Source organism: Notechis scutatus, chromosome 8 (genome assembly GCF_049901735.1).
Source record: "Notechis scutatus isolate UNSWTSFEM ecotype Mainland chromosome 8, rNotScu1.2, whole genome shotgun sequence".
Taxonomy (NCBI): domain Eukaryota; kingdom Metazoa; phylum Chordata; class Lepidosauria; order Squamata; family Elapidae; genus Notechis; species Notechis scutatus.
In genome coordinates, this window is record NC_142016.1 from 10,611,320 (window position 1) to 10,635,619 (window position 24,300).

A 24,300-nucleotide genomic window follows, 5' to 3' on the forward strand; every position below is an offset into this window, starting at 1 on the left:
ACACTACCAATCATATATTTGTTTAATAAATTTATATGTTACTCATCTTCCTATCCGAAGTGACTCTAGGCCAGGGCCCCCAAAACTTGGCAACTTTAAGACTTGTGCACTTCAATTCCCAGAATTCCCCAGCCAGCTGGCTAGAGAATGCTGGGAATTGAAGTCCACAAGTCTTAAGTCTTAAAGTTGCCAAGTTTGGAGACCTCTGCTCTAGGCAGTTTACAATACAATAAAAATACAAAAACAGCTTGTTTTCAACAACTATTGAAAGTTACAAGAGTGAGAGACTAAAACCTGGGGGCTTGAGTGGTGTGGAGGTAGGTGGTGTCTTCTCGTACTCACTTGAATAATGTCCTTTACTAAGGTGGATACCAGTTGTTGAAGATGGTGGTTAGTCAAAATCTCTAGCAAGCGCCAGGTTGGGGAGGGTGTGTTAATTCCCCTGGTTGAAGTTGGTTGTGTGTGTATTTATCACACCTCCTTAAGCTTTTCTTGTTCAGATTTAACTGCACTTCTGCAAGATCTTTTTACTCTCTTTCTCTGCCACAGATGATTTGCTCAGGTACTCAAATCAAGTGATGCATTTCTCTTTCTCCCAAGATTTTGGTGGCTTTCTTTCTAGATTTAAAGAAGGAAAGAAAAGGCGCTTAGAGCAAGATGCAGAAGAGATGTTTTGTGTTGAATTTGCAGCTCTTGAAGCCGAGGGGGGGTGGGAGAAGGGTCAGACTGTCCAATAGACCCCTTGGAGATTTCATCTTCGGGATCAGAAGACTGGCGATCCCTGCCTAGTGGAGAGTTACTCCCAAGTAACAGCCTTGAGAACCTCTCATGTCTCATCCTTTTGCAAGTATTCCTAGCAGGAAAATAAGCATTTGCCAAAATAATTTTTTTTAAATAGACTCAATAGTACAGAATCAAAGAGCCTTTTGACATGAATCAAAGGGTATCATTCTAGCTCCTTATAGAATTTCTATTGAATTTTGAAGTACAGTGAAGCAGCATTATTTATCACCTTCATTCAAACATCACAGAATGTGTCTAAAAGACCTGGCCCCTCACATTTGGAGCACAGTCTTCAGAGCAGTTCTTAAAGATGGAGGAAATGTTTTTTTTTCTTTTGAATGATGTATATCTTCCCTATCTGTGTATAATAATTTACTGCCTAAATGCATCTGAGAGCAGCAGGGGTTAAACCAGAGCCAGACATGATTCAGGGCATACAGATAATCCTCACCACAATTCAGACCAGAACTTAATGCTAATGATGCAGTCATTAAGTGAGTCGTGCCCAATTTTATGACTGTTTTCCCATATGACACAAACCCAGTTTTTCCCCTTGAATTTGATTATCAGAAGCCCCCTGGGAAAGTTACAAACGGCAACCACATAATGCCAGGACACTTGTAAATACATGCTGGTTACCAAGTGCCCAAATTCTGATGATGTGGCCACAGATGGTCATAAGTGCATGGTCAAAAGTCACTTTTTTCATCATCATTATAACTTCAAACAGCCTTTAAACAAATAGTCATAATTTAGGAACTATCTGTATCTTTTTCTCTTCTCCCTGCTCTGTCCAATGCAAGTATCTGCTAAGGAGAAATATCAAATATACAGTACTCTTTCCAGAATCTAAAATAAAATGCATTAAAAATCTGAATGAACAGAACAGTTTTCAACAGATAGCAACTTTGAACTTGATAATGAACTTGAAAGTAGCCAAAGATATTTTTTACTTCATTAAATCTAAGACTCAAAATTGAGTCATTATTGCATTTGGCAGTTAGAAATTGCATACAACTTCCAAGGACCTTAGCTAATCTTGAAAAAGCTAAACAGGGTTAGAGATTACTTGGTTAGGAAAGCTCCAGAAAATCCCAGGGCAGTAGGTTAGACTAATAAATCAATAGTAATCATCATCATTGTCATCCTGGAAGACGGCTGTGGCAAATCACATATTATTGCCAAGAAAACTACATGGTCTTATTTATGTAATTATCAGGAGTCATATAGGACTTGGAGAAGATTTGAATTTTTATTTTAAAATTGTTTTGGTTTATCCTTCTGAACCAAGATGATGTTCATAAAATTCAGTGGAGTGAAATCCGAGAGGTAAAATGCATTCCACCCCACACATACACTACAACTGATCTATGTTTGCTTGGATTTTCTTTGAAATCTGAAGAAATCTTTACAGGCTCTCCATCCCCACCTTCTACTAAATGTTGTAGCAGACTACAGCAGGAATCTTCATTACAGCAAAGGGAGCGGGGAAACGAGAAAAGATGGATGGGGAAAAAAAACTAAAGAAATATGTTCTACCATATTAAAGGAGAGTTGAAAGTATACGATTATTCTCTGTTGTCTAATATGGCAAATTTGTGAGTGTGGTGAAATTTCAATTGATTGGTAAAACAAAACCACCACTTCATGAGCACATGGCACAACATAGAAGATCAAAATCCATCAGGACAAGGTTTAGCACCCATCTGCGTTTGAAAGACAAAGGTCACTCTTTTGAAGAGAGCAAATTTTGGATAGAAAGGAACATTGGTTTGAAAAAAGGGTAAAAAAAAGTCCCTCTATTATAGAATTTAACAACCCTCCCTCTACAGAGAGTGAGGATTGGAATAAGGCACCCCCTATCTCCAGTTTACAACTTGGCTTTTGCAGATTCCACAACCAGTTGCACCCTAATTCAGATGCTCCTGAGGGCACAAATAAACCCCCATGTGGCCTCAACTGCTCTCAGAGAATGCTAACAACCAGATGACTGCAAAGAAATACAATCCTTTCATACCCCTTCCACCATCCTATCAGAATCTGTCCTTGCATCCCTCCACCATCAGAACTGATGAAGCTTCTTGAATTAAAAGCAAAATGTTTTCTTCCTCAAGGAAAAAACAGCCCAGTTGTCTTTCGAAGAGAAAAAAAAGCACCTTTTGAGATTTCAGTTGATTCTTATCTCTTGACTTTTTGAAATGCAGCTGCCAGTTCAGTTGGAAGAGCAGAACATGCAAACTTACAAAGTGTAATTATTTCAAACATATTGTGACACCCCCCCACACCAAAAAAAAAGTCTGTGGTCTAACCAATCTGCAAAAGAAGGGGTTTTTTTTCTTCTAGAGGTGCGACATGCAACACAGCAAATCATGCCGCTGTGCTCCAGTGGGGAGAAAGTATGTCAAACGGAGGACATGAATATTACAAGTACATCACAATTTATTGTATAAACTCCTTACAGAAGGAAAACAATGATGAAATAACATAGCAACTGCGTGGCATGCAGATTGACATACTTGTTCTAAGAACTGTTCTTGAGAAAAAGACAAAGGTAGCATTAATAGTATTTTTTAAAAAACCGTACTATGTACTATGAAATGGCAAGAGGAGGTTTGGGAAGCTCTTGGCAGAAATTTGGTGGCTGGCAAAGTGGAGTAGACCTTCTTTCTAAGAAGGAAAAATGGGAGCACCAAAAAAATAGAAATAATTGACCGGCTATTTATCTGATTTCAGAAGGAAGGGAATAGAAGGAAACTCACAGTTTGAATGAACCCACTTGAATTTTTTAAGGCATACCACAGATTTTGCTCCAACTGAAAGAAACACTGAAGTGCATTAGACATCATACATTGGCTCAAAAACAGTTTATGGCGTCCAGTGATATTTGGGTTTCCTGTGCTGGGATTTCCTTTCCTTCCCCTCCCCCTTTGCTACCCTTTGGGCCCCAGCAACACAAACTGAGAAAACTAAGCAATTTAGTATTTTCTCTAGTAAGGAGAGAAGAACCAAGGTGGAAATGGGAAGATTTATAGCCACTCGCAAGACTGTTATTAAGGACTCTACAGCCAAAATCATGTGGATGTAAAAACATAAAATTGCAAAGGGAAAAGTGAGCTTTCTCCTTAGATCCTGACCACACATGAAAAATAACAAGCAGGAATGCCATTTCCACCAGAATCAAAGGGAGCTATTTAGCCAGTGTCGGGAAAAAGATACTGGCAAGGCCCCTCTTATATTTTCTTCATGTTTAATGGGTGTCCTCTTGTTTCAATAGAAAAATGGAGCATACAGATCATTGCTACACCTCTTCAAGCACATAACTCCTGTTTTAAATGCTATGTGTTTCTGTCCCTATGTCTGAATACATATCCATCATTTGATGGCTCTGTATATTAAGCTACATTCATCAAGGTGGACAGCAGCCTCAATGTCACATATAAGCCCTATAGTACCACAGTGACACTAAAAATAATAAGGGAAGGCAGCATTTTTGGTGGTTTCATCATTTTAATCTTTCTCGCACATCCAGGTCTAGACAGCAAAAGACATAAAAGAAAGAGGAAAAAAATAGTAATCTGAAGTCAAAAATGAAACATTCCAATGTGTTTGGGGTTCTTAATTCCGCCATCCATCATCGGAAAAATATAGCTATTCTTTTATCAATCTGGGAATTTCATAAGTGCTGTAGGACTATGCAGGCTTAATAAGGATCTGGTAGACAGTGATTTATGGAAGAAGATTTAAGTAACTTAATATTTATCGCTTGGCCAAACAACAGCTAGCTAAAGAGGGATGTGGCTTTCATGCAATAGGTTCTAAGACCTGCATTCATCAAAGAGAGAAGGATATAAAAACAATGCAATGGCAAAAAGCTATAGAATGGTTTGATACAAGATAGGAGCACTTGTGAGTTCTTTGTACAAAAGTGCAAGTGAAGGGGAATAGCTAGACAAAAATGGCATGGATTGTATACTGCATCACAATCTTATTTGATTTATATCCTGCTTTTTGTTTAGGAGCAGGAGGCAGTATTTGCAAAGCTTCCTACTCCTATTTTTCCTAGTCCTTGTTCTTAACTATGACACTATACTGCGTGTAGGAACCACCCTTAATGGTTGGCAAACCATGGTGATGGTTTAGCATGTTGGTTGTGTTGGGGGACTTCTTTGACAAACAGCATAAACAAAGGGTTGTTTAATGCCTTGTTCAAACCAGCCCCATAAATCAAATAGAGCCTTGCAGAATTTGAAATATGGTTGCTCTCATCTTAGAGAGACCTGCATTCATTGTGCCTCCCAGATGGCTGCTGAAAGTAGGTCATGGAGTAGAGTGGCCAATATCCAACAAACCATAAGCAAAATGTGAAAGAGCAAATTCTGTGCATAAAAATTAGATCAGACTGTCTAATAAGAGGGAAATACAGAGCATAAAACAGCAGCGGAGGTAAATAAGAAAATAACCATTTAGCAACTATTCACAGTTGCAATAATGAAAAAGGAACTTTGTGACCAATCCTCAGACTTACGACCTTCTCAGGATTGCAAAGCAAAGCTGAAGTGAGATCATAAGCACAATCTCGGTTTCACTTAGTGACCACTTTGCTTAATGACTGAAATGCCGTTACAAATTGTGGTTGCTAAATGAGTACTACCTGTATTATGCTACATGTACTTATTTTTATTTCTACCCTATCTTTTCAGAGAAAAATAATATTTATTCTCGCTAATTTTATTCTTGCAATTACTTTGAGGAAGATATGGAAAGATGGCGATCCAGGTTTAGTGTCACATGAAGTTACAATTTGTTTTTAAGTGATTCACTGAATTACTTGATTGGATTTATAAAGTACCTGGTGAGATACAACATGCCAGCAGCGCCTCTGTTCCCAGGCATGTAAATCTTTCTGCTTGGTACACTCATCTCTGTGTATCAGCAGAGCTGGCTGTGTTGTAAAAGCCAATGTTCCAGCAGTTCCAGCTGTTGCAATGGTTACCTCATTTTTCCTAGAATGAAGAAAAAGGAAACAAATATATTATGGCAGAACAGAACTTGCTCTTTTTTTTTTAACCTCCATCCCATCTTGTAGGAATGAAACAAAAAGAGCCACGTATATGGATTGTGCTGTGAGGCCCTGATACTGGTGCAACCATTTTAGGACTTATCTCAGCCCCGGTATTGTTATTCGTTCACGATCCAAATAGTTGACAGAGGATTCCAGCCAAAATAGATTTATTTATAATGTGTAACACATTCCTAAAGACATAAGCTACCTGTTAACAGTTTCCTCATTCTGAGGTCTGGATTGGCCTCTTAAGTAAACAGTGGGCAACACTTCACTCTTTTCTCTGGGACTGACATACGGATATTTAGGAGATGAAACATTTTCTCTTTTTTTACTCTGACCAGAAGGAGGCAGGCTAGCGTAAAAGATTTATCCCAGTCAGGGCTGCCCAGTGTTTTCCAGACAAGAGAGGAGTTTTAAACCTCATGCTGTGAGGCTAGCACTAGAGACTGGAACTAAAGCCAAGTTTCATTAAGTAAAAGTAAACACAGTTAATATGATTCTGTTTCAGAAATGTCTTTTAGAATTTCTCCTTTGATAACACTTAATGGTTTCTGGGAGCCTCACTCAAGTCTTTTTCTATCCCTTGAAGACCCATGCACATCACCAGAAATACAGAACAAAAGAATATGAATTCAAAAATAACAATGGCCACAGGAGCAGCATTAACGTTACATTGACTACAGCACACTCACGCTACAAAAACCTGTTCTGTCTTGGCTCTTTCTTCTTACAGGACTTGAAAGCTCAGACACATCCCCAGAAATCCTCACAAATCAAAAGTAGCGTCAGCCACTGGCTGACTGACCTCCATGGATTTCAACAGACAGTTCGGTGTGCCACCAGCAACAAAGCAAAAAGCTCACACTGTTAGGATACACCCTGCTCGCTGGATGGTATGCAGAAATATTTGCATTTTTGTAGTTTCGCAAAAGAGAATTTGTTTCTGAAATTTGTTTCAAAGGAGAAATTAATTTATGTGAAATTGTCCTAGATGGGAGTGCGAACCTGCACCTCTTTATTTAGTCATGAAGCAGCTATATTTTAACAAATATCTTGTCTTTCATGGTACAATAATCTCTCCAGAAGTTTGCAGGCTCTGTGGCATACCATACTTCCAAAGGAAAGGATCTCCAAAACATGACTTTTTTTTAAGTGACAGACTGGGAAGTGCCAAGTAAACTGGAAGAATTCAAAATGATAAAACATTCAGAACAGAAAGTATAGGAACAGCTGCACTAGAACATAAAACTGTCAGAGAAACTGTGAGGTCCTGTAGTTCTTCAATAAAATAATTTTAAAAACCATTGGTACTGTCTTAGTGCAGAGATGAGTTCTGGTCGCATCAAAACACAAATAAAAGGACATTTTGTAGCTGAACACTTCTTCCAGTCATCACAAGTTTCCATTCCATGCTGGATTCTATAAAGCTGATGCCATCATCAAACTGACCAACATATTGGCCACAACCCTCAGAGGTTTTTGGAAGGCCCTGAAGACACGGCCCTGCTGCCATGCCTGGGGATTGTGCAAATGGTGAGGAGCACAATACACAATGGTTGTACTGAGCTGATGCAAAGTTTAATAGAATAACTGCCCAAGCAAGAGAATGCATAGGTAGATTCTGGTGCTGGTGCTGATCATGATTATTTGGTTTAAATTGATCATGGATGGTTTTTATCTACTTGTCTATTGTTTTTAATTTGTTTTTCACTTGTAGTGAGCCACCCAGTTGCTTGGATAAAATGGGCAGCCATACAAATGATGCAAATAATGATAATAAATACTACTAGCTTTAGTAGTGAGTAGCTGAAAGCTTTACTACAGGGATCATACCCATCTCTTACCATCTTTTGTGGTGGTTGTGCATTAATGAGCATGGAGCATAAGGTAAGAAATAACTGCATAGATATAGATGATATAGATGGTTGGAAAACTGGTAACTGATAATTTGATAATGAGCAATGAACAGAGGACTGAAATGTCCTAAGCTGCGAGTTAGGATGATGAAATCCCTTGAGATGTTTTTCTTTGCTGTTTGGTTCTTTAGATTTTGTTCCTAGGTATTTTATTTTCTTATTTCTGAATGTCATTTCATTTCATTTATTTTTAATGTTATCATTACACCAATTACCTCTATTGATACTTGATTTTGATACATGGATACACCTACTGCTTGATACACTGTATTGTTGCAAAACTGTATTGTTTATATCTGTTTTCATAAACCTTTTTTCTTTTAGTTTTTTTTTTAACCTCTAAGCCCAGTAGTAAAGAATAAAAAGAAAAGATAAAACAAAATGTTACAAGATCAAGACAATTTTTTGTGGCGGTCCTTTTCATGCCTACTTCTCCGGAGAGTCCCCAGACTCTCGTACTCTGGTAGCCACCAAAGCACCCAAAATGACTTTGGGCTGATCTCAACCTCAACCCATCCTATCCCACAGGGTTGTTGTGGGGAAATTTATGGAAGGAGATCTGAAGCGAATTACAGGTAGTCCTCAACTTACAACAGTTTGTTTAGTGACCATTTGAACTTACAATGGCACTTAAGTGATTTATGGCTGTTTTTCACATATGACCGTTGCAGCATTCCCATGGACATGTGATCAAAATTCAGACGCTTGATGTGACTCATATTTATGACGGTTGCAGTGTCCCGGCTCATGTGATCCACTTTTGCAACCTTCTGACAAGCAAAGTCAATGGGGAAGCCAGAGTCACTTAACAACCATGTGACTAATGTAACAATGATTCACTTAACAACTCTGGCAGGAAAGGTCACAAAACAGGGCAAAACTCGCTTAATAAATGTTTCACTTCACAACAGAAATGTTGGCCTCAACTACCTGTAGGAAAAGGATCGAGTGGGAAGGGAGGGCGAGCCAGGAGACCCTGAGCAACTCCGAGTCGGCCTAGTGGGCCCCGAGCGGCGGTGGTGGGAAGACTCGGGGAGGAGGAGGGAGGAAGACCGCGCAGGCCGCCTGGACCAGCGCAGGAAAGGCGGGAGGCGGGAGAGGGCAGCTGGAAGCTCCGCCGTCACGCCGCGCCGCGCCGCCCGAGGCCGAAGTGGAGCCGCCTGTCGACTGAGGGGATCCTGAGATGCCGCCGCCTTCGCTGCTTTAGAGGTCCGCGAAAGAACCACGAGGCCGCCGCCGCCGCCGCCGCCTCTCTCTGCATTCCGGGCGAGGCGGGACCGAGAGCCGGCGCTTCCCCCTCCCGGCCAGCGGCGGCCATGTCCCGCGGCGGTGAAGAGGAGGGCCGCCCGCCCGAACAGGCCGCCTCGCCTACGGAGGCCTCCCAAGGCGGCGGTTCTGGGCGCCGGACGCCACCGGCGCTTCCTCCTGCTCGGCTGCCACGGCTGGGCCTGGGCCTGGCCTTCCTGGCGGCGCTGCTGGCCGCCAAATACTACCGGGACGCGGAGGCCGCCCGGCGGCAGGTAATGAGGAACTGGGTTGGGGGTGGTCGGGCCTTGGGGGAGGAGGGGGCAGCTGTGGGGTCTCGGGACGTTGAAGGGGACTGAGACTCATAATAGGAATAATCCCATAATCATGATTATGTACCATGATATGGTATGTTTCATATTACATTTCATCTTATATTGAAGAGAGAGAGAATGAATATCATACTGAGTAAAGTCATAATTAAATATTAAGTCGTGATAAAGAACTGTAACCCCAAGGAGTGCAAGGAGCCTGCAGTCTACCAGGGCTTCTGCACAAGATATTCCTAAGGCCTTTTTTGAGGCCATTGGGGTTTATTCTGGAGACAGTGGAGAGTAAAGATGGGGGGTCCTTCCCATGGTGCTTTTGAATCTCGGTTTAGAAGGGGGCTCAGAAGGGGCTTGGTCACATTCTGACATTAACCTGGCTTGAGTAACTAACGTTTTGGATGTGCAAAATGCAATCCTGAACCATCCTGAAATGGCAAAAGGGCCTCAGCCTCATACACACAACCTCCTTGTAAGGTTAAAAACTGTCAGACATAAAGTGCATCTGCTAGTTGTTTACCTGATGGGTGTACATCTTGTATGGATTAACTAGGCGTATGTGCATCTGTGTCCTGTTGGAGTGGAGAACATCTGTTTTATTTAGGTATTTACATTGTGTGTGTGTGTGTCTCTCTCTCTCACACACACACACAAACACACACGCACATACAAGGCAGTGAACATACCTCATACTCCTTCCTCCTATTTTCCCCTCAACTACAACTCTGTGATGGATTAGGTTGAACCAGAGAGAATGAACCAGTCATTCACTTTGGTCCATCCATCCATCCATCCATCCAGGTTTCATGCCTAAAGTGGGACTAGAACTCTGTGGTTGTTTGAACTGGACACCCAACGATGGCGCATACCAATCTCCTAAGGAGTTTGAAAGGTATTTCTCCCAAGTAAAGAGCTGTATAAAAAATGGGCAACAGCTTGTATTGTTTGGGGGAAATAAGCCCCATAAAATTCAGAAGTGTTTTTATTAGAAATAATTGTACATGTGATGTGAATGTTGATGTTTGGAAGAGTGTTTGTTCTTGGAGTGCTGGAAGTTTTTGAAGGCTCTTTCATCTTTTACTAGGGTAATAAAAGCTGAGCTGCCCAGGGTTATATTCATAAGACAGGCAGCCACACTCAGCAGCATTAATAGAATTGTTTTCACTGGGTAACTGTTGTTCCTGGTGCCATAAAACTGAAGGGGAGGGCATTTGAGGACAGACAAAAGAATGCACTTCTAAATGCATGTAACTGATTGGATTCTTTGCAGCCTTCAATTACTTTAAAGGAGGTTTAAAGGGGCGTGCATAAGCGCACCAATCGTGCCTACCATCCCTGTCCTATTCTTTTTATTTTTCTTATAAGTATCTATCTCATGTATTCAAAACGATGTTTATTCTTATACCTGTATCTTGTAAGCGATTGACAAATCAAATAAATACTAAAAAAAAAAAATACTAAATACTAAATAGGTTCCTAAAGGGAGGGGCAGAGGATAACCTTTCAGCACCCCCCACTAAACTTAATTCCTAAATACAGGTATTCCTCAATTTACGACCACTTTTGGAACTGGTACTTCCAATGCCAAGCGAGGCAATGGCTAAGTTAGTCATGCACAATTTTATGGCAGTTTTTGCCATCCTCATTCAAAGAATCCATATGGTTAAGAAAATCACGTGGTCTTTCAGCAAATCTAGCCCCCCTTGTTGACTTGCTTGTCAGAAACCAGCTGGGAAGGTCATAAATGGGAATCACGTGTCCCCAGGATGTCACAACCATTGTAAATGCATGCCGGTTGTTGCCAAGTGCCTGGATTTTGATCATGTGACTGCAAGGATGCTGCAACAGCCATAAGTCCCAGGACCAGTTGCATGTCACTTTTTTCAATGCCGCTTTAACTTTGAATAGTTGCTAAGCAAATGATTGTAACTCGAGGATTACCTTTAGATACAGACGGATGCAGATAGTTTGGACTGTATAGAAATAAATCTTTTTATATTGTTTTGTTTTCCTTAAGTCTACTTATTGTGCCTGCAGATTCCAGGTTTTGAGGCTTGCCATTTTGCAGTTAGTGTGAATACCCTGGGGGAAAGAAACATATTTGGGAAATCAACATCCTGGCTTGCAGAACATTATTATACTTGTAGGCATTTTAATGGCATTGCTCAGCCAAACGGATAACTGGTTGTACCTCACTGCATTTCAAACAGCCTTGGGCTAGTGCCACTAAAATAATGTCCTGGCCTTAAATGCTTAGTGATGTCACTGTTTTTTTAGCTCGTGAGCTTTCATGTCTTCTGAGTTTTAGCTTGGGATCCATTCCCGACCCATTTCTACTTTTGAATCAGCCCTGCAAGGCACTTAAGTGTCTTCCTGTCCATAATTGACAACAACAGCAGCTTTTCAGGGCGCATTAGCATCCTTTTAGGCTGGCAGATAGCAGATGGAAAATAAATGCTCTTCAGAGCTGTGGGAACTTTAATGGGGTGGCAAGCAGCAGAGAAGCCTGCAGAGGGAAGAGGAGACCACATTGCTCTGGGGAGATGGGGTGGGGGTCTGCCTGCACTCCATAACAGATGACAGAGTAAATTTTAAAGTCACCTCCTCCAACCTTACTTGAGATTGCTTGCTCATAGACCAGTGTTTTTCTAACCTTGGCAACTTTAAGACTTATGGGCTTCAACTCCCCGATTTCCACAGGAGAATTCTGGGAATTGAAGTCCACATGTTTTAAAGGGACGTGTCTTAAAGGGATGAGGAACATGTGCCCTTTTAGGTACTGTTGGACTCCAACACCCATTGCCCTCCATTGAAGTCCAAAAAACAGTAGAGTTCCTTACTTCTAATCTTAACGACTTACTCATGTTTCCCATACTCTCTTATATCTCCAAAACACTGCCTGAATTAAGCAATTTTTTGCCAACCTGGCAGTAATGAGCTGAGATAGAAGGAATGTGAGCTGTGGACTCAACCCATCAGGAGAATTTGCCTTAAGTGACTCATAGAAATTAATGGGAACTAGTGAGATAATGTAACTATATTTGTTTTATAACAGCTGCTACATCTCAGCCATGAGATGGAATAGGTTTGGGGCCAAACATCTCCCCAAACATTTGCCCTGTACAGGAGAACGGAGATGGAAAGCAGGTTAGTGGGGTGGGGAGGGAATGAGGATTTTGCAGTAACCTGCCCCTGCCACGCCCACCAAGCCACACCCACCAAGCCACACCCACAGAACCGGTAGTAAAAAAGTTTGAATCCCACCACTGCAGAATTCGCATAAGAGCCGCTGATTCATTTAACTGCTGGGATTTACTTAACAATGGTGGAAAAAAAGTTGTAAAGCTGAGTGCAACTCACTTAACAACACACTGCTTAGCATCAGAAATAATGGTCTCGGTTATGGTCATAAGACAAGGACTATTCGCCTTCTCTCTCTCTCTCTCTCTCTTTTCTGAGATCTTTTTTTTCTAAGTAGCAGCTGCAGGAAAAGAACAGCTAGAGAACTCCCAGAGATCTGTCTGATCATTGGTTGAAGGGTTGTGAAGATAGTCCAAGGGCTTTATGAAATTATATTGAAGCCACCATACTGCAGAAAAAAACAGTGAGCCATGAGTTGCAACTTGTTATAATCCTCTCCAGTATGATAATCAGTTTATTCTTACTTTGTGTCAAAACAATTCACCCAGAACCAAAGTGACAGCGGGATTAAAAAAAGGGAGAGTGTGTTGTATCATATCACACAGAATGATAATAGATGTTTGTATAATTTCAGCAGTCTATTTGCAGTTAATTGCACAGATTAAAAAAAATCAAATTGTCTCTATTCATTTGTAAAACAAATAACTTTTAGGATGGAAAATCTTCTCAAAACAGATTTTGAAGGAAAATGTGAGAGTCCCCACTATCCTGTCAGAACTGAAGAAGCTTCTTGGATGAGAAGTGAAATGTCTTCAAAAGAAAAAATAAAGTCCACTTGCCTCCTGAAAAAAAGCACATTTGGGAACATGTAATATGTTCTCTCTCTCTCTTTCTCCCTCCTTCCCTCCCCTCTCTCCCCCCCCCTCTGAATATATATCTGTGCATCTATAAAATATGTATATTAAACACGCACACTGTATACACACACCTGTATACACACATATATTTATTTTATGGGTGTTTGCATGCCAAAAATGATGCTGCCAAAAGCCAGTGTTTTATTGCCGAATTTTGGCAGTCTGATGTTGCATAGTACACAGAAATGCAGAAATGGTTGAGGATGGAATCTTTGTGACTCATGGACTGTAAATTGTCTACTAGTACAACTTTATCGAAGGGACAGTGCAGGTAGTCCTCAACTTATGACCACAATTGAGCCCAACATTTATGTTAAGTGAAAAAATTGTTAAGTGGATTTGTCCCATGTTGTGACTTTTCTTGCCACATTTGTTAAGTGAGTCATTGCAATTGTTAAATTAGTAACATGGTTGTTAAAAATTAATCTGGCTTCCCCGTTGACTCTGCTTGTCAAGAAGGTCGCAAAATTACTCCTGAACACTGCAACCGTCATAAATATGAGTCAGCTGTCAAGCATCTGAATGTAAATCACATGACTATGGGGATGCTGCAATGTTGATAAGTGTGAAAAATGGTCATAAGTCACTTTTTTCAGTGCTGTTGTAACTTGGAATGGTCACTAAATGAACTGTTGTAAGTCCAGGATTACCTGCATTGGGATGAATTAACTGAATTTTGTTAATTTTTTGCAGTTAATTTTTAAAATTGTTTACTGCTCTTCCATTCTTGCACCTGAGGCTTCAGTTGTATTCCATTGCTGGACAGGGATAATCACTTTTCAAGCAGGTTCTATTAAAATTAGACAGCTTCAGAGCTCCTGCTGCTACTGCACTTGCAGGAAGAGCATTGCTTAAATTTAGAAATACCTTCTGCCGTATTTGAGAACCCTGCACATATAATTTTTCTGACCATGTACTTGATTGATTATATAATCCCTGCTACTGGAGCATGATAAATATCCCTGGTTCACTAACCATAATTGCAAATCTTTGAGCTATCTGAAAGACTCAAATTCCTTGTGAACAGCAAACCTTTTGACAAAACAGTGGCTGGTGAAGTTAGTGTCTTGTTCGCTTTTCAGTTCAATTCTAAATGCAGTTATGACACAAAGTTCTCTTCAGTTAAGTGCATTGGTGAGGCAAATTTGATAACAACCCAATCTTTTTATGCCTGCTATTCTACCAAATAGCAGGGAGGTAATTATCTTTTGATTTCAACCTGTAAAGTTGGCTTACCTTCTATAGCGCATCAGCCTATTTCTAATTTGCCTTTGCTGAGACTAAAACAGGTGCCATGCAATCACGAATCTCCACTTTGGAGAATATGTTCTGAAAAGTTAGTATCAGAAGGCTTTGCCTTAGAAGAGTGAAAATGAAAGAGGAAATTGGTTCTTTCTTCACTTCACCTTTTCCTAACATAATTCTCTCCTGTGATGTTAGTCTTGCTGGGTGAAGATTTTTGTTTTCTGCACCAGAAAGGAAAAGAATCCCTCTGTGAGGGAGATGAGCGGATTCTAAATTTGATAAATAAATAAAACAATAAAAGCAAGATGATGCATGCATTTTTCACAAGCATAGCTAATACCTGCCTCTAATTGGTGTTCCTTGGGTGTGTCAGACCAACAAACATAATACTCAGAGACGAAGTCTAACAAAACTGGAGGGTTCTTGGTACTGTAGAAGAAGGCTGGCTTACAAATAAGGATATGTAAAAATTAATTAAAAGAACAGTATCAAATTTAGCTGTGCTGCATCAATGCCATTTTCTTGACAGGATTATAGAAGTGGTTTGAAATTTCTTTCTCAGTCTAGCTTACAACTGCAGTTATGAAGAAGCATACAGGTAATCCTTGATTCATGACTGGTCCCTTAGTGATGATTTGAAGTTCTGATGGACTTACCTGAGCACAGTTTTTATGACCCAGTTCTGAAGATTTAGCAGTCACTCACCTTGTTGTCATGTGACTGGACTTTGGTGCTCAGCAACCAGGCTGCTATTAACTATGTCCCATCATGTGACCATGATTTATGATGGTTTTGCCAGAAACCAGCATTTACTTTTGGTTTTCAGCAAAATCCATATCAAAACATGGATTTGCTTAATGACCACAGCATTTATTTCACCACCACCATAAAAAAAGAAAATAAAATCATGAGCTTTTATGGGCCACCACACAGTGCCTGATACCTAACCAAGCTATAATAGCTACAATAGTCATGACTTATAACCATGATGGGCAGGCTCCATTATGGTCAGAGTTTGAGGACTACCTATACTTACTTTCAGCATATGTGACTCCTTCCATCAAAATTAAATCCTTTTCCCTCCTGGAGTTTCGTCAACATTACAATACCGAATTGGAAAAAAATCATTTTCCAGCTGTTCTGCATTATACCTGTTTTGATGAAACGATCTATCTGCTCATTTCATTTGTCTGAAAGAGGAGATTCTTACGCTTCTTACCTGCCCAGGTGCATATCATGTAACTAGCTTGGGTGATGAGACAGATGGTTAATTTGAATTTCTTTATTTCATGAATGTATGATTTAAAGAATCCCTTTCCTTCCACTTAGGAAACAGCCCTGAAATCTCTGGGAAATGAGGGACTTTTCCTCTTCTCTTCCCTGGATACTAACAATGATTTGTTCATCAGCCCTGAGGAATTCAAACCAATTGCAGAGAAACTGACTGGTAAGTGTTTTAAGAATTTGAGAGCAGAAATGATGAGTAAATATCGGTGCTGCGCAAAAACATTCCTACCATTTTTTTCCTCATGGCTTAAATGTGTGGCTTGTACTTCTTTGGTTATGATGCGGCTAAGCAGTGTGTGAATATGTGGAAATGACTTGCTTTTAATTGTAAAATGATCTATATTTTATATAACTTCCCTAATTTTCTGTATAGTACTTCCTTTAATTCACAAGGAGTGACTCCAGGATGGAATTTCTCCCACTGATTTTGTTTTGTTCAGTGTTATTGTCTCTAGCAAGGAAAGATCCTACCCTTAAAAAAAAAATCAGATTTGTGAGAACATGGCGTCCATGAGGGGACTGTTGCAATAATGTAAACAAAACTTTCCACACTGATCCAATATGTTTTTTGCTACCTCTTTTTTTTGTTTTTCCTTTCATTTCTTGGCAAATAGCCATATCAAAATGAGAAGATTTTGTTTTGCTCTGCCCTGATTACAAGCTTTGGAATGAAGAGTTCTCGAGTGTGTAGATGCTGCTTATCGGTTTTTAGGTGGTGTAAGCCGCCTAATGCAAAAGACTGATGGCCACTTGAAACCAGCTTTAACAGCTATACGACAACAATTCTCTTTTCTTGTGCCACAGCCCTGCCATAAAGTAGCTACTGCAGTTGGATTAAATATCAGGAGCTGTGTGGTGGCCCATTAAAAAGTTTGTGATTTTTTTCAAGGATTGACAATTTTGACTTGAATTCCGGATGTATGAATTGCCTGCCCTTTGAGGGGAAGGTATCCCTTGTAAATCCATCATGCATAGATGCCAGTCCTACAATATATGTATGTACATTGTGTGTGTGTGTGTGTCAGTGAGAGAGAGAGAGAGAGAGAGAGTTGTGCCCACAGCCTTTTCCTCAGCTCAGTTTGATTTTCGAAGGGCAAGGGCGATGAGTTCTCTGATTTTCTTGAAAGGCTTGTGTGTCAGATGCTGTTCTCATCAAGGACAGTTTTTTTTTTTGTAAAGTTGCTATTCCCATTGTTGTACGAGCTGGTTTTGGCTACAGCTTAAAAGGGATCCAGCACAGCTGAAGGCAAGAGGGCTCTGCTGTCAGGTGACCGGAGAGCTGTCCACGGGGAGGTGTCAATGGGCTACTTTGAACTCAGAAATCTCTTTGCGTACAGCATCCTAATGTCAAGATTTCTATCTACTGGTTACTTGGGGTTGTCTTGATGATATATTTGCTTGGGAAATGGATCCGGTTGCCTTTTCCAGGGAGTCCTCAACTTAGGTCCCCAATTGAGACCAGAATTTCAGTTGCTAAACAAAGCAGTTGTTGAGTTGCACCTAATTTTATGACCTATTTGCCATGATTAAGTGAATCATTGCAATCGTTAAGTGAATCGTGTAATTGTTAAGGCTTCCCATCGATTTTTTCTTGTGGGGTGGGGGGAACCAGCAGGGGAGGTCACAAATTGATCACATGACCCTGGGAAGCTAAAACCATCATAAATGAATGCCATTTGCCAAGTGCTTAAATTTTGATCACGTGGCCATGGGGAAGCTGTGATGGTTGTAAGTGTGAGTCACTTGTTCAGTGCAATTGTAACTTCAAACTGTCGCTACATGAAGGATTGTAAGTCGAGGAGTACCGGTACAGGAAGGAAAGATTAATTTGGCCAATGCTTGTCCTTTGCATATCTATAAGGAGATCAAACTACCAGGGAAGCTAAAAAGGTTCTGTCAACTTTTCTGCTATTTTCTTCATAGAAGTCTAGTACTGTTGAACTACGCCAAGGATAAACGCCTCGGTGGCAATGCCCTAGCATAGTGGTCACCAGCTTCTGTAGTTTTAGAGTCAAAATCTTACCAGTTCTCCCTGGTCATGGAATAGCCTCCTCCTCATTTTGGCTGGATTCACACACAATGCACAGTGGTGACTTGTTTTAGTAATAACTTGCTGAACAAAGTATAGTGGCTTTGTTTCACATATGTTGTATGCTATACCTCAGGTGTGCCCTACCTGAGACCTTCTCCTTCCTCCAAATGTTTGGGTGTGGCCTCGAGAAGTTTCTATAGAGATTCCCTAAAAGTGCTGATTTACTGTTATTTTATTAATTGATTTCATTTTAATTTTACATTCAGACAATTTAATTGTGGGGCTAATTTTTGTGCCTGCATAACCTTTGCATGTTTTGGGGTGGAAGGGTTGCCAGTGAACCACTCCAGGACCATGTACAGGTCTCTGTTCAAAAAAAGCTTGTGCAGCCCTGCAGTAAACCTGATTCCTTCCACCACAACTGTGGCATTAAGCCAAACCCAGACAAATTTCCTTATGGTTTCTGAATCTGATCTGTATTGTATTTCTTCCCAACCCAAAGTATTTGGCAGCAGGCTGTATCCCCCTCTCATCCCCAAATTATTACCATCTTCCAGTTTGATGCATAGTAAAGTGGAAGGAGCTCACTTAGCAGGAATCTGAGAAGAGGCAGGAGGAAATCCACAGGCCTTTTGCTTAAGCCTATTTATGGGAACAATAATAAATTTGCAATCCCACTTAAGCCCCCATGTCAATTATTGATGGTCTGTTACTGCCACCTGGTGCATGAAGGTAGAATTGTTGAGCTCTGGCTCTCTTTTGGTATCTGATTTGAGGGTTTGTTATAGTTGTAAAGTGTAGTTTCCCAACTGCACGTATAATCCCTGTTTACAATGTGGAATGCACTGTGTGCTTCTGCTTGTTCTGTCATGACAAGGAGCAAATATAGTTGTACTAGATTGCAAATTGAAAAAAGGGCAGTCATAATAATTTGGATCAAGCTTTTTTGCTGGTGGTTTCCATTCTTTGTAGCTCACATCTGCCAAATTGAAATTTAAGATTTCGTTGGCTTTTTGAGTAGGCTTACCTGCTGATTTTCCTTGTTTTTCATTTCAGTGCTTGATTTTAATAACTGTAGCTTTATATTTTTATAGCAATCTGTCATGGGAATTTTGGTAGTGAAATGTAGAACAAGTTAAATGAGTCAGTATGTTCACGAGGACAGTGGTGTAATTTTTAAATGCTTGGCAACTTAAAAAAAAACCAAGGTTTGTCAGCATTGGCACTAGCTACTTGGTGAAGCCCATAAAGAGCAGATAGAAGGAATCGAATCAAATGTAAGGTCTTGCCTCAGCAGTCCCTTCAAGGAAGCAGAACTCTTGAAACAAGCAGCATTTCAAAAGGAACTTGTATTGGGTGGCAGTGATAGCAAAGAGAATAGGCAGGACCTGAAGTTCCCACGCTCAAACGTTAGGTTAAAAGTTACCTGGACAAAACCCCTGCCCACCATTCAGTCCGACACGAGCCAATCACCAGGTGTTGAGTTGCTGTGAGAACTTTAGGCTGGGAAGGTAATAAGAAGTTGTTCTCAAGCACCACACTCTCTTCTTCGGAGCTAAGATAAAACAGATGGCCCCAAGCCCATCCCATCCCTATCCCAGAAAAATACATCAAAGTAAAGAAAGACCAAAGCAGGTGTCATAAAAATACTAAGGCCCCCTCCTTCTCCCAGAACGTCGATGTCCCGATAGGGTTCTATTGGGGACCTGATATCAATGATCACATAATACTCTGCTCAAAAAAATAAAGGGAACACTTAAACAACACAATGGAAGTCCAAGTCAACCACACTTCTGTGAAATCAAACTGTCCACTTAGGTAGCAACACTGATTGACAATCATTTTCACATGCTGTTGTGCAAATGGAATAGACAACAGGTGGAAAGCAGAGGCAGTTAGCAAGACATCCCCAATAAAGGAGTGGTTCTGCAGATGGTGACCACAGACCACTTCTCAGTTCCTATGCTTTCTGGCTGATGGTTTGGTCACTTTTGAATGCTGGCGGTGCTTTCACTCTAGTGGTAGCATGAGACAGAGTCTACAACCCACACAAGTGGCTCAGGTAGTGCAGCTCATCCAGGATGGCACATCTATGCGAGCTGTGGCAAGAAGGTTTGCTGTGTCGGTCAGCGTAGTGTCCAGAGCATGGAGGCGCTACCAGGAGACAGGCCAGTACATCAGGAGATGTGGAGGAGGCCGTAGGAGGGCAACAACCCAGCATCAGGACCGCTACCTCCGCCTTTGTGCAAGGAGGGATAGGAGGAGCACTGCCAGAGCCCTGCAAAATGACCTCCAGCAGGCCACAAATGTGCATGTGGCTGCTCAAATGGTCAGAAACAGACTCCATGAGGATGGTATGAGGGCCTGACGTCCATAGGTGGGGGTTGTGCTTACAGCCCAGCACCGTGCAGGATGTTTGGCGTTTGCCAGAGAACACCAAGATTGGCAAATTCACCACTGGCGCCCTGTGCTCTTCACAGATGAAACCAGGTTCACACTGAGCACATGACAGACGTGACAGGGTCTGGAGATGCCGTGGAGAATGTTTTGCTGCCTGCAACATCCTCCAGCATTGACCAGTTTGGCAGTGGGTCAGTAATGGTGTGGGGTGGCATTTCTTTAGGGGGCCGCACAGCCCTCCATGTGCTCGCCAGAGGTAGCCTGACTGCCATTAGGTACTGAGATGAGATCCTCAGACCCCTTGTGAGACCATATGCTGGTGCAGTTGGCCCTGGGTTCCTCCTAATGCACGACTATGCTAGACCTCATGTGGCTGGAGTGTGTCAGCAGTTCCTGCAAGACGAAGGCATGCTATGGACTGGCCCGCCCGTTCCCCAGACCTGAATCCAATTGAGCACATCTGGGACATCATGTCTTGCTCCATCCACCAACGCCACGTTGCACCACAGACTGTCCAGGAGTTGGGGGATGCTTTAGTCCAGGTGTGGGAGGAGATCCCTCAGGAGACCATCCACCACCTCATCAGGAGCATGCCCAGGCATTGTAGGGAGGTCATACAGGCATGTGGAGGCCACACAAACTACAGAGCCTCATTTTGACTTGTTTTAAGGACATTATATCAAAGTTGGATCAGCCTGTAGTGTTTTTTTCCACTTTAATTTTGAGTGTAACTCCGAATCCAGACCTCCATGGGTTGCTAAATTTGATTTCCATTGATAATTTTTGTGTGATTTTGTTGTCAGCACATTGAACTATGTAATGAACAAAGTATTTAATAAGAATATTTCATTCATTCAGATCTAGGATGTCTTATTTTTGTGTTCCCTTTATTTTTTTGAGCAGTGTATTTTTCATGCATCCCCTCAGATGCTATCTAAATGATTTTTATATAAATTTCTGCCACTCTAATTTGGACAATAACTGCTATTGTGGATTCTCTGTCACAGTGTCTATCAATCAGTTACACTGTAGTGTAGCAGTGAGATCTATTGTACATGAAACATTTATTTCACTAAAGAAGATAACAACTCAGTAGGAGAGAAGGAATGAGAATAAATCTCAAATCCCAAATCTTTTAGGACTGCAGTATTTTTGGATTACGTTTTAGGGATGAAATTGCTGAAAACCTATATGACACGATAATGGCAAAATGTCAGGTATGGTAAAATTACGGTATGATTTTGTTTGGTGGCATTCAATTCCTAAAAAGGAATTATTTTTCTAAATGTTACTTAACCTCCCTGAAAAAGGGGGGAAAAGGTGGGGGGCAAAAAAAAAGGAGAACCCCCCCCCCCCCCCCCCCCCCCCCCCCCCCCCCACACCCCCCAAAAAACCCCCCCCCCCCCCCCCCCCCCCCCCCCCCCCCCCCCCCCCCCCCCCCCCCCCTATTTAGATCAGCCTGTAAAAAACACCACTGGGTCTGTAAAGGATATATCTTATAGTGAAACATAACATCAGTGTCATCTTGTTTCCTACTAAGACATTTTTTCCTCTCTGCATCGCCTGTTTCATGCCAACTTTTTCTGATGGAAATTCTTGTGTCCTCAATTCCATTTTTTTTAATTTTTTTTTTTTTTTGCATATTAAAATGAGTTTTTGCCCCATTCAGGCATGGTTCCTGTGTCTGGCACGGAGGAGGAAGAGGTGACGGATCCGAATGGGGAGACACTCTCTATCCTTGCAAAATTCCAGCCACTGTTGATGGAAACCATGACAAAGAGCAAAGATGGCTTCCTTGGCGTGAGTAGCACATGTTTGAAAATATTGCAGCTACAGACATATGTGGGGAAGACAGTTTGTCAGAGCATTTGCAGCGTGACTACTATTATGAGACAACCAGGAACAAAACACAGCACACAGAGACTTAACAGTGGTTTATATACAAGATATATACAGTAATATATGTGGTAGGCAAAGACCTGACAAGCAATCAATCTTCTTAACTCTACACTGAGAACTCTGCAATGGATACCAGAAACAAGGACAGAGAATATGCCCTCTAATGGCTACTTTATATAAACATCTCTTAAAGGGGTAAAAGCATTCCCTTGAATCACAGGATCAGAATTTGGGCACTGGAGCAACTGGCATGTATTTATAATTATTGCAGTGTCCCAGAGTCATGTGATTGCCATTTGCAACTTTCCCAGCTGGCTTCTAGCAAGCAAAGTTGTTTAACTTAACAACTGCAGTGATTTGTTTAACAACCGTGGGAAAAAGGATCCTAAAATCAGGCAAAACTCATTCAACCACCACCTTGGTTAGCAATGGAAATTCTGGTCCCAATTGTGTTTGTAAGTTGAGGAGTACTTGCAATCTCTTAAAACTAGGTTTGCTTATTAATAGGCCTTCTTTTTTCTTTAGATTTCCCATGTGGCCTTTACTGGTCTCCGCAATTGGACAGCTCCTGCTTCACCCCTCAGTGTGATGTTTGCTAGACAATTCAAGGCCTTTCTTCCCCCAAAGAATAAGTTGGAACTTGGTGATCCATGGTGGATCATTCCCAGTGAATTAAACATATTTACCGGATATCTTCCCAATAATCGTTTCTCCCCTCCAGCTCCCAAGGGCAAGGAGGTAAGCATTGCGCTTCCTAATGAGGAAGAAAAAATAATTTTTGCAATTGTTGAGTGGAACTATCTTGAATTTGATTCAATGGTCAGGTTGTTGGTTCTTATTAAAAGGGTAATTCTGCACCTTTAATTTTGTTTATTGGGAAGTGGAGTTAAATGCCTTTAATTTCTGAACTCTATGTATAGAACAATTTTGAAATTTCTTAGTCTTAGAAACTTCAATTCGTTTGGATTTCAGCTCTCTAGAATTCTGCAACTAGCATGCTGGGGAATAGAAAATAGAAAAAAAAAAGCCTGCTGGCTGGGGAATTCAGGGGTTTTGAAGTCCACAGGTCTTAAAATCACAGAGATTGAAAAACACTGGGATATAAGATGATTAATTAAATCCAGTCCCTGCAAAACTGACTTGAGAAGACGACTTTGGAAAGTGGGGTAAGGGGGAGAGAAAGCAATGATATTTTAGTGCAGTACTTTCTGAATCACAGAAAGAAATACTGCAGATCGATAGAGCACAAAGTAGAAATGCAGTGCAAATGGGCAGATCAATTTCCAGTCCTTGGCAGCTGCCCATTGGAATATTGGATAATGTGTATTAAAGACCAAAACAGCTGTGATTACTATAACAAATATTCAGTAATGACAAGAGCTATAAATTATTGAAAGGAGCAGAGAAACGGGAGGGAAAGCGAAGAACTAAGATACCTATTTCAGAAGGACATTTTTCTCTGGTGAGGAGAGGCAGCTGGGGTATGTTTCCTGTCATAGAGAGACAATGTGAGGGGAGATTTAATAGCTCTTTTCAAGAACCTGACAGGCAACTTAGACCAAGGATTTCAAGATAATTATTTCAGAATGCAGACAGTAGAGGTGCTTTCTAGTCCTGAGATTCTGTAATTCTTGGCTTATCGTTTCAGGGGCTATCATTTCTTTTCAGGTCATACCTCCTTATATATTTTCCTTTAGGTCATCATTCACAAGCTCTTGAGTATGTTCCACCCACGGCCATTTGTGAAAACTCGTTTTGCTCCTCAGGGAGCAGTGGCCTGCATTCAAGCTGTAGCAGAGTTCTACTACAAAATAGCCTTCAGGTAAAGTAAAGGTAAAAGGTAAAAGTATCCCCTGACTAGTCATGACCAATTAGAGGGGATGTTGCTCATCTCCATTTCTTAACCGAGGGAGCCAGCATTCCAAAGATTTCTGTGGTCATGCAGCCAGCATGACCATACACCAAAGTGCACAGAACTTGGTTACCTTCCCACCAAAGTGGTACCTATTTATCTACTTGCATTTGCCTGCTTTCGAAGTGCTAG

At 41.2% G+C, this 24,300-nt stretch overlaps 1 protein-coding gene and 1 long non-coding RNA gene across 2 annotated transcripts in view; one reads left to right on the forward strand and one right to left on the reverse strand.

The window, feature by feature from the left end:
- Positions 1–9,214, reverse strand: LOC148129885 (uncharacterized). Its single transcript, XR_015750443.1, has 3 exons — positions 8,695–9,214; positions 5,633–5,786; positions 1–618 (listed from the first exon to the last, which is right to left on the reverse strand). It is a non-coding gene; the product is annotated as an uncharacterized LOC148129885 (long non-coding RNA).
- Positions 8,892–24,300, forward strand: part of SELENON (selenoprotein N) — a 24,213-nt gene continuing 8,804 nt past the window's right edge. The window contains exons 1-5 of the mRNA XM_026676019.2: positions 8,892–9,284; positions 15,968–16,085; positions 22,027–22,157; positions 22,782–22,994; positions 23,954–24,078. Of these exons, the coding sequence (XP_026531804.2) occupies positions 9,081–9,284; positions 15,968–16,085; positions 22,027–22,157; positions 22,782–22,994; positions 23,954–24,078 (791 nt within the window). The 5' untranslated portion in view covers positions 8,892–9,080. The remainder of the gene's footprint in view (positions 9,285–15,967; positions 16,086–22,026; positions 22,158–22,781; positions 22,995–23,953; positions 24,079–24,300) is intronic.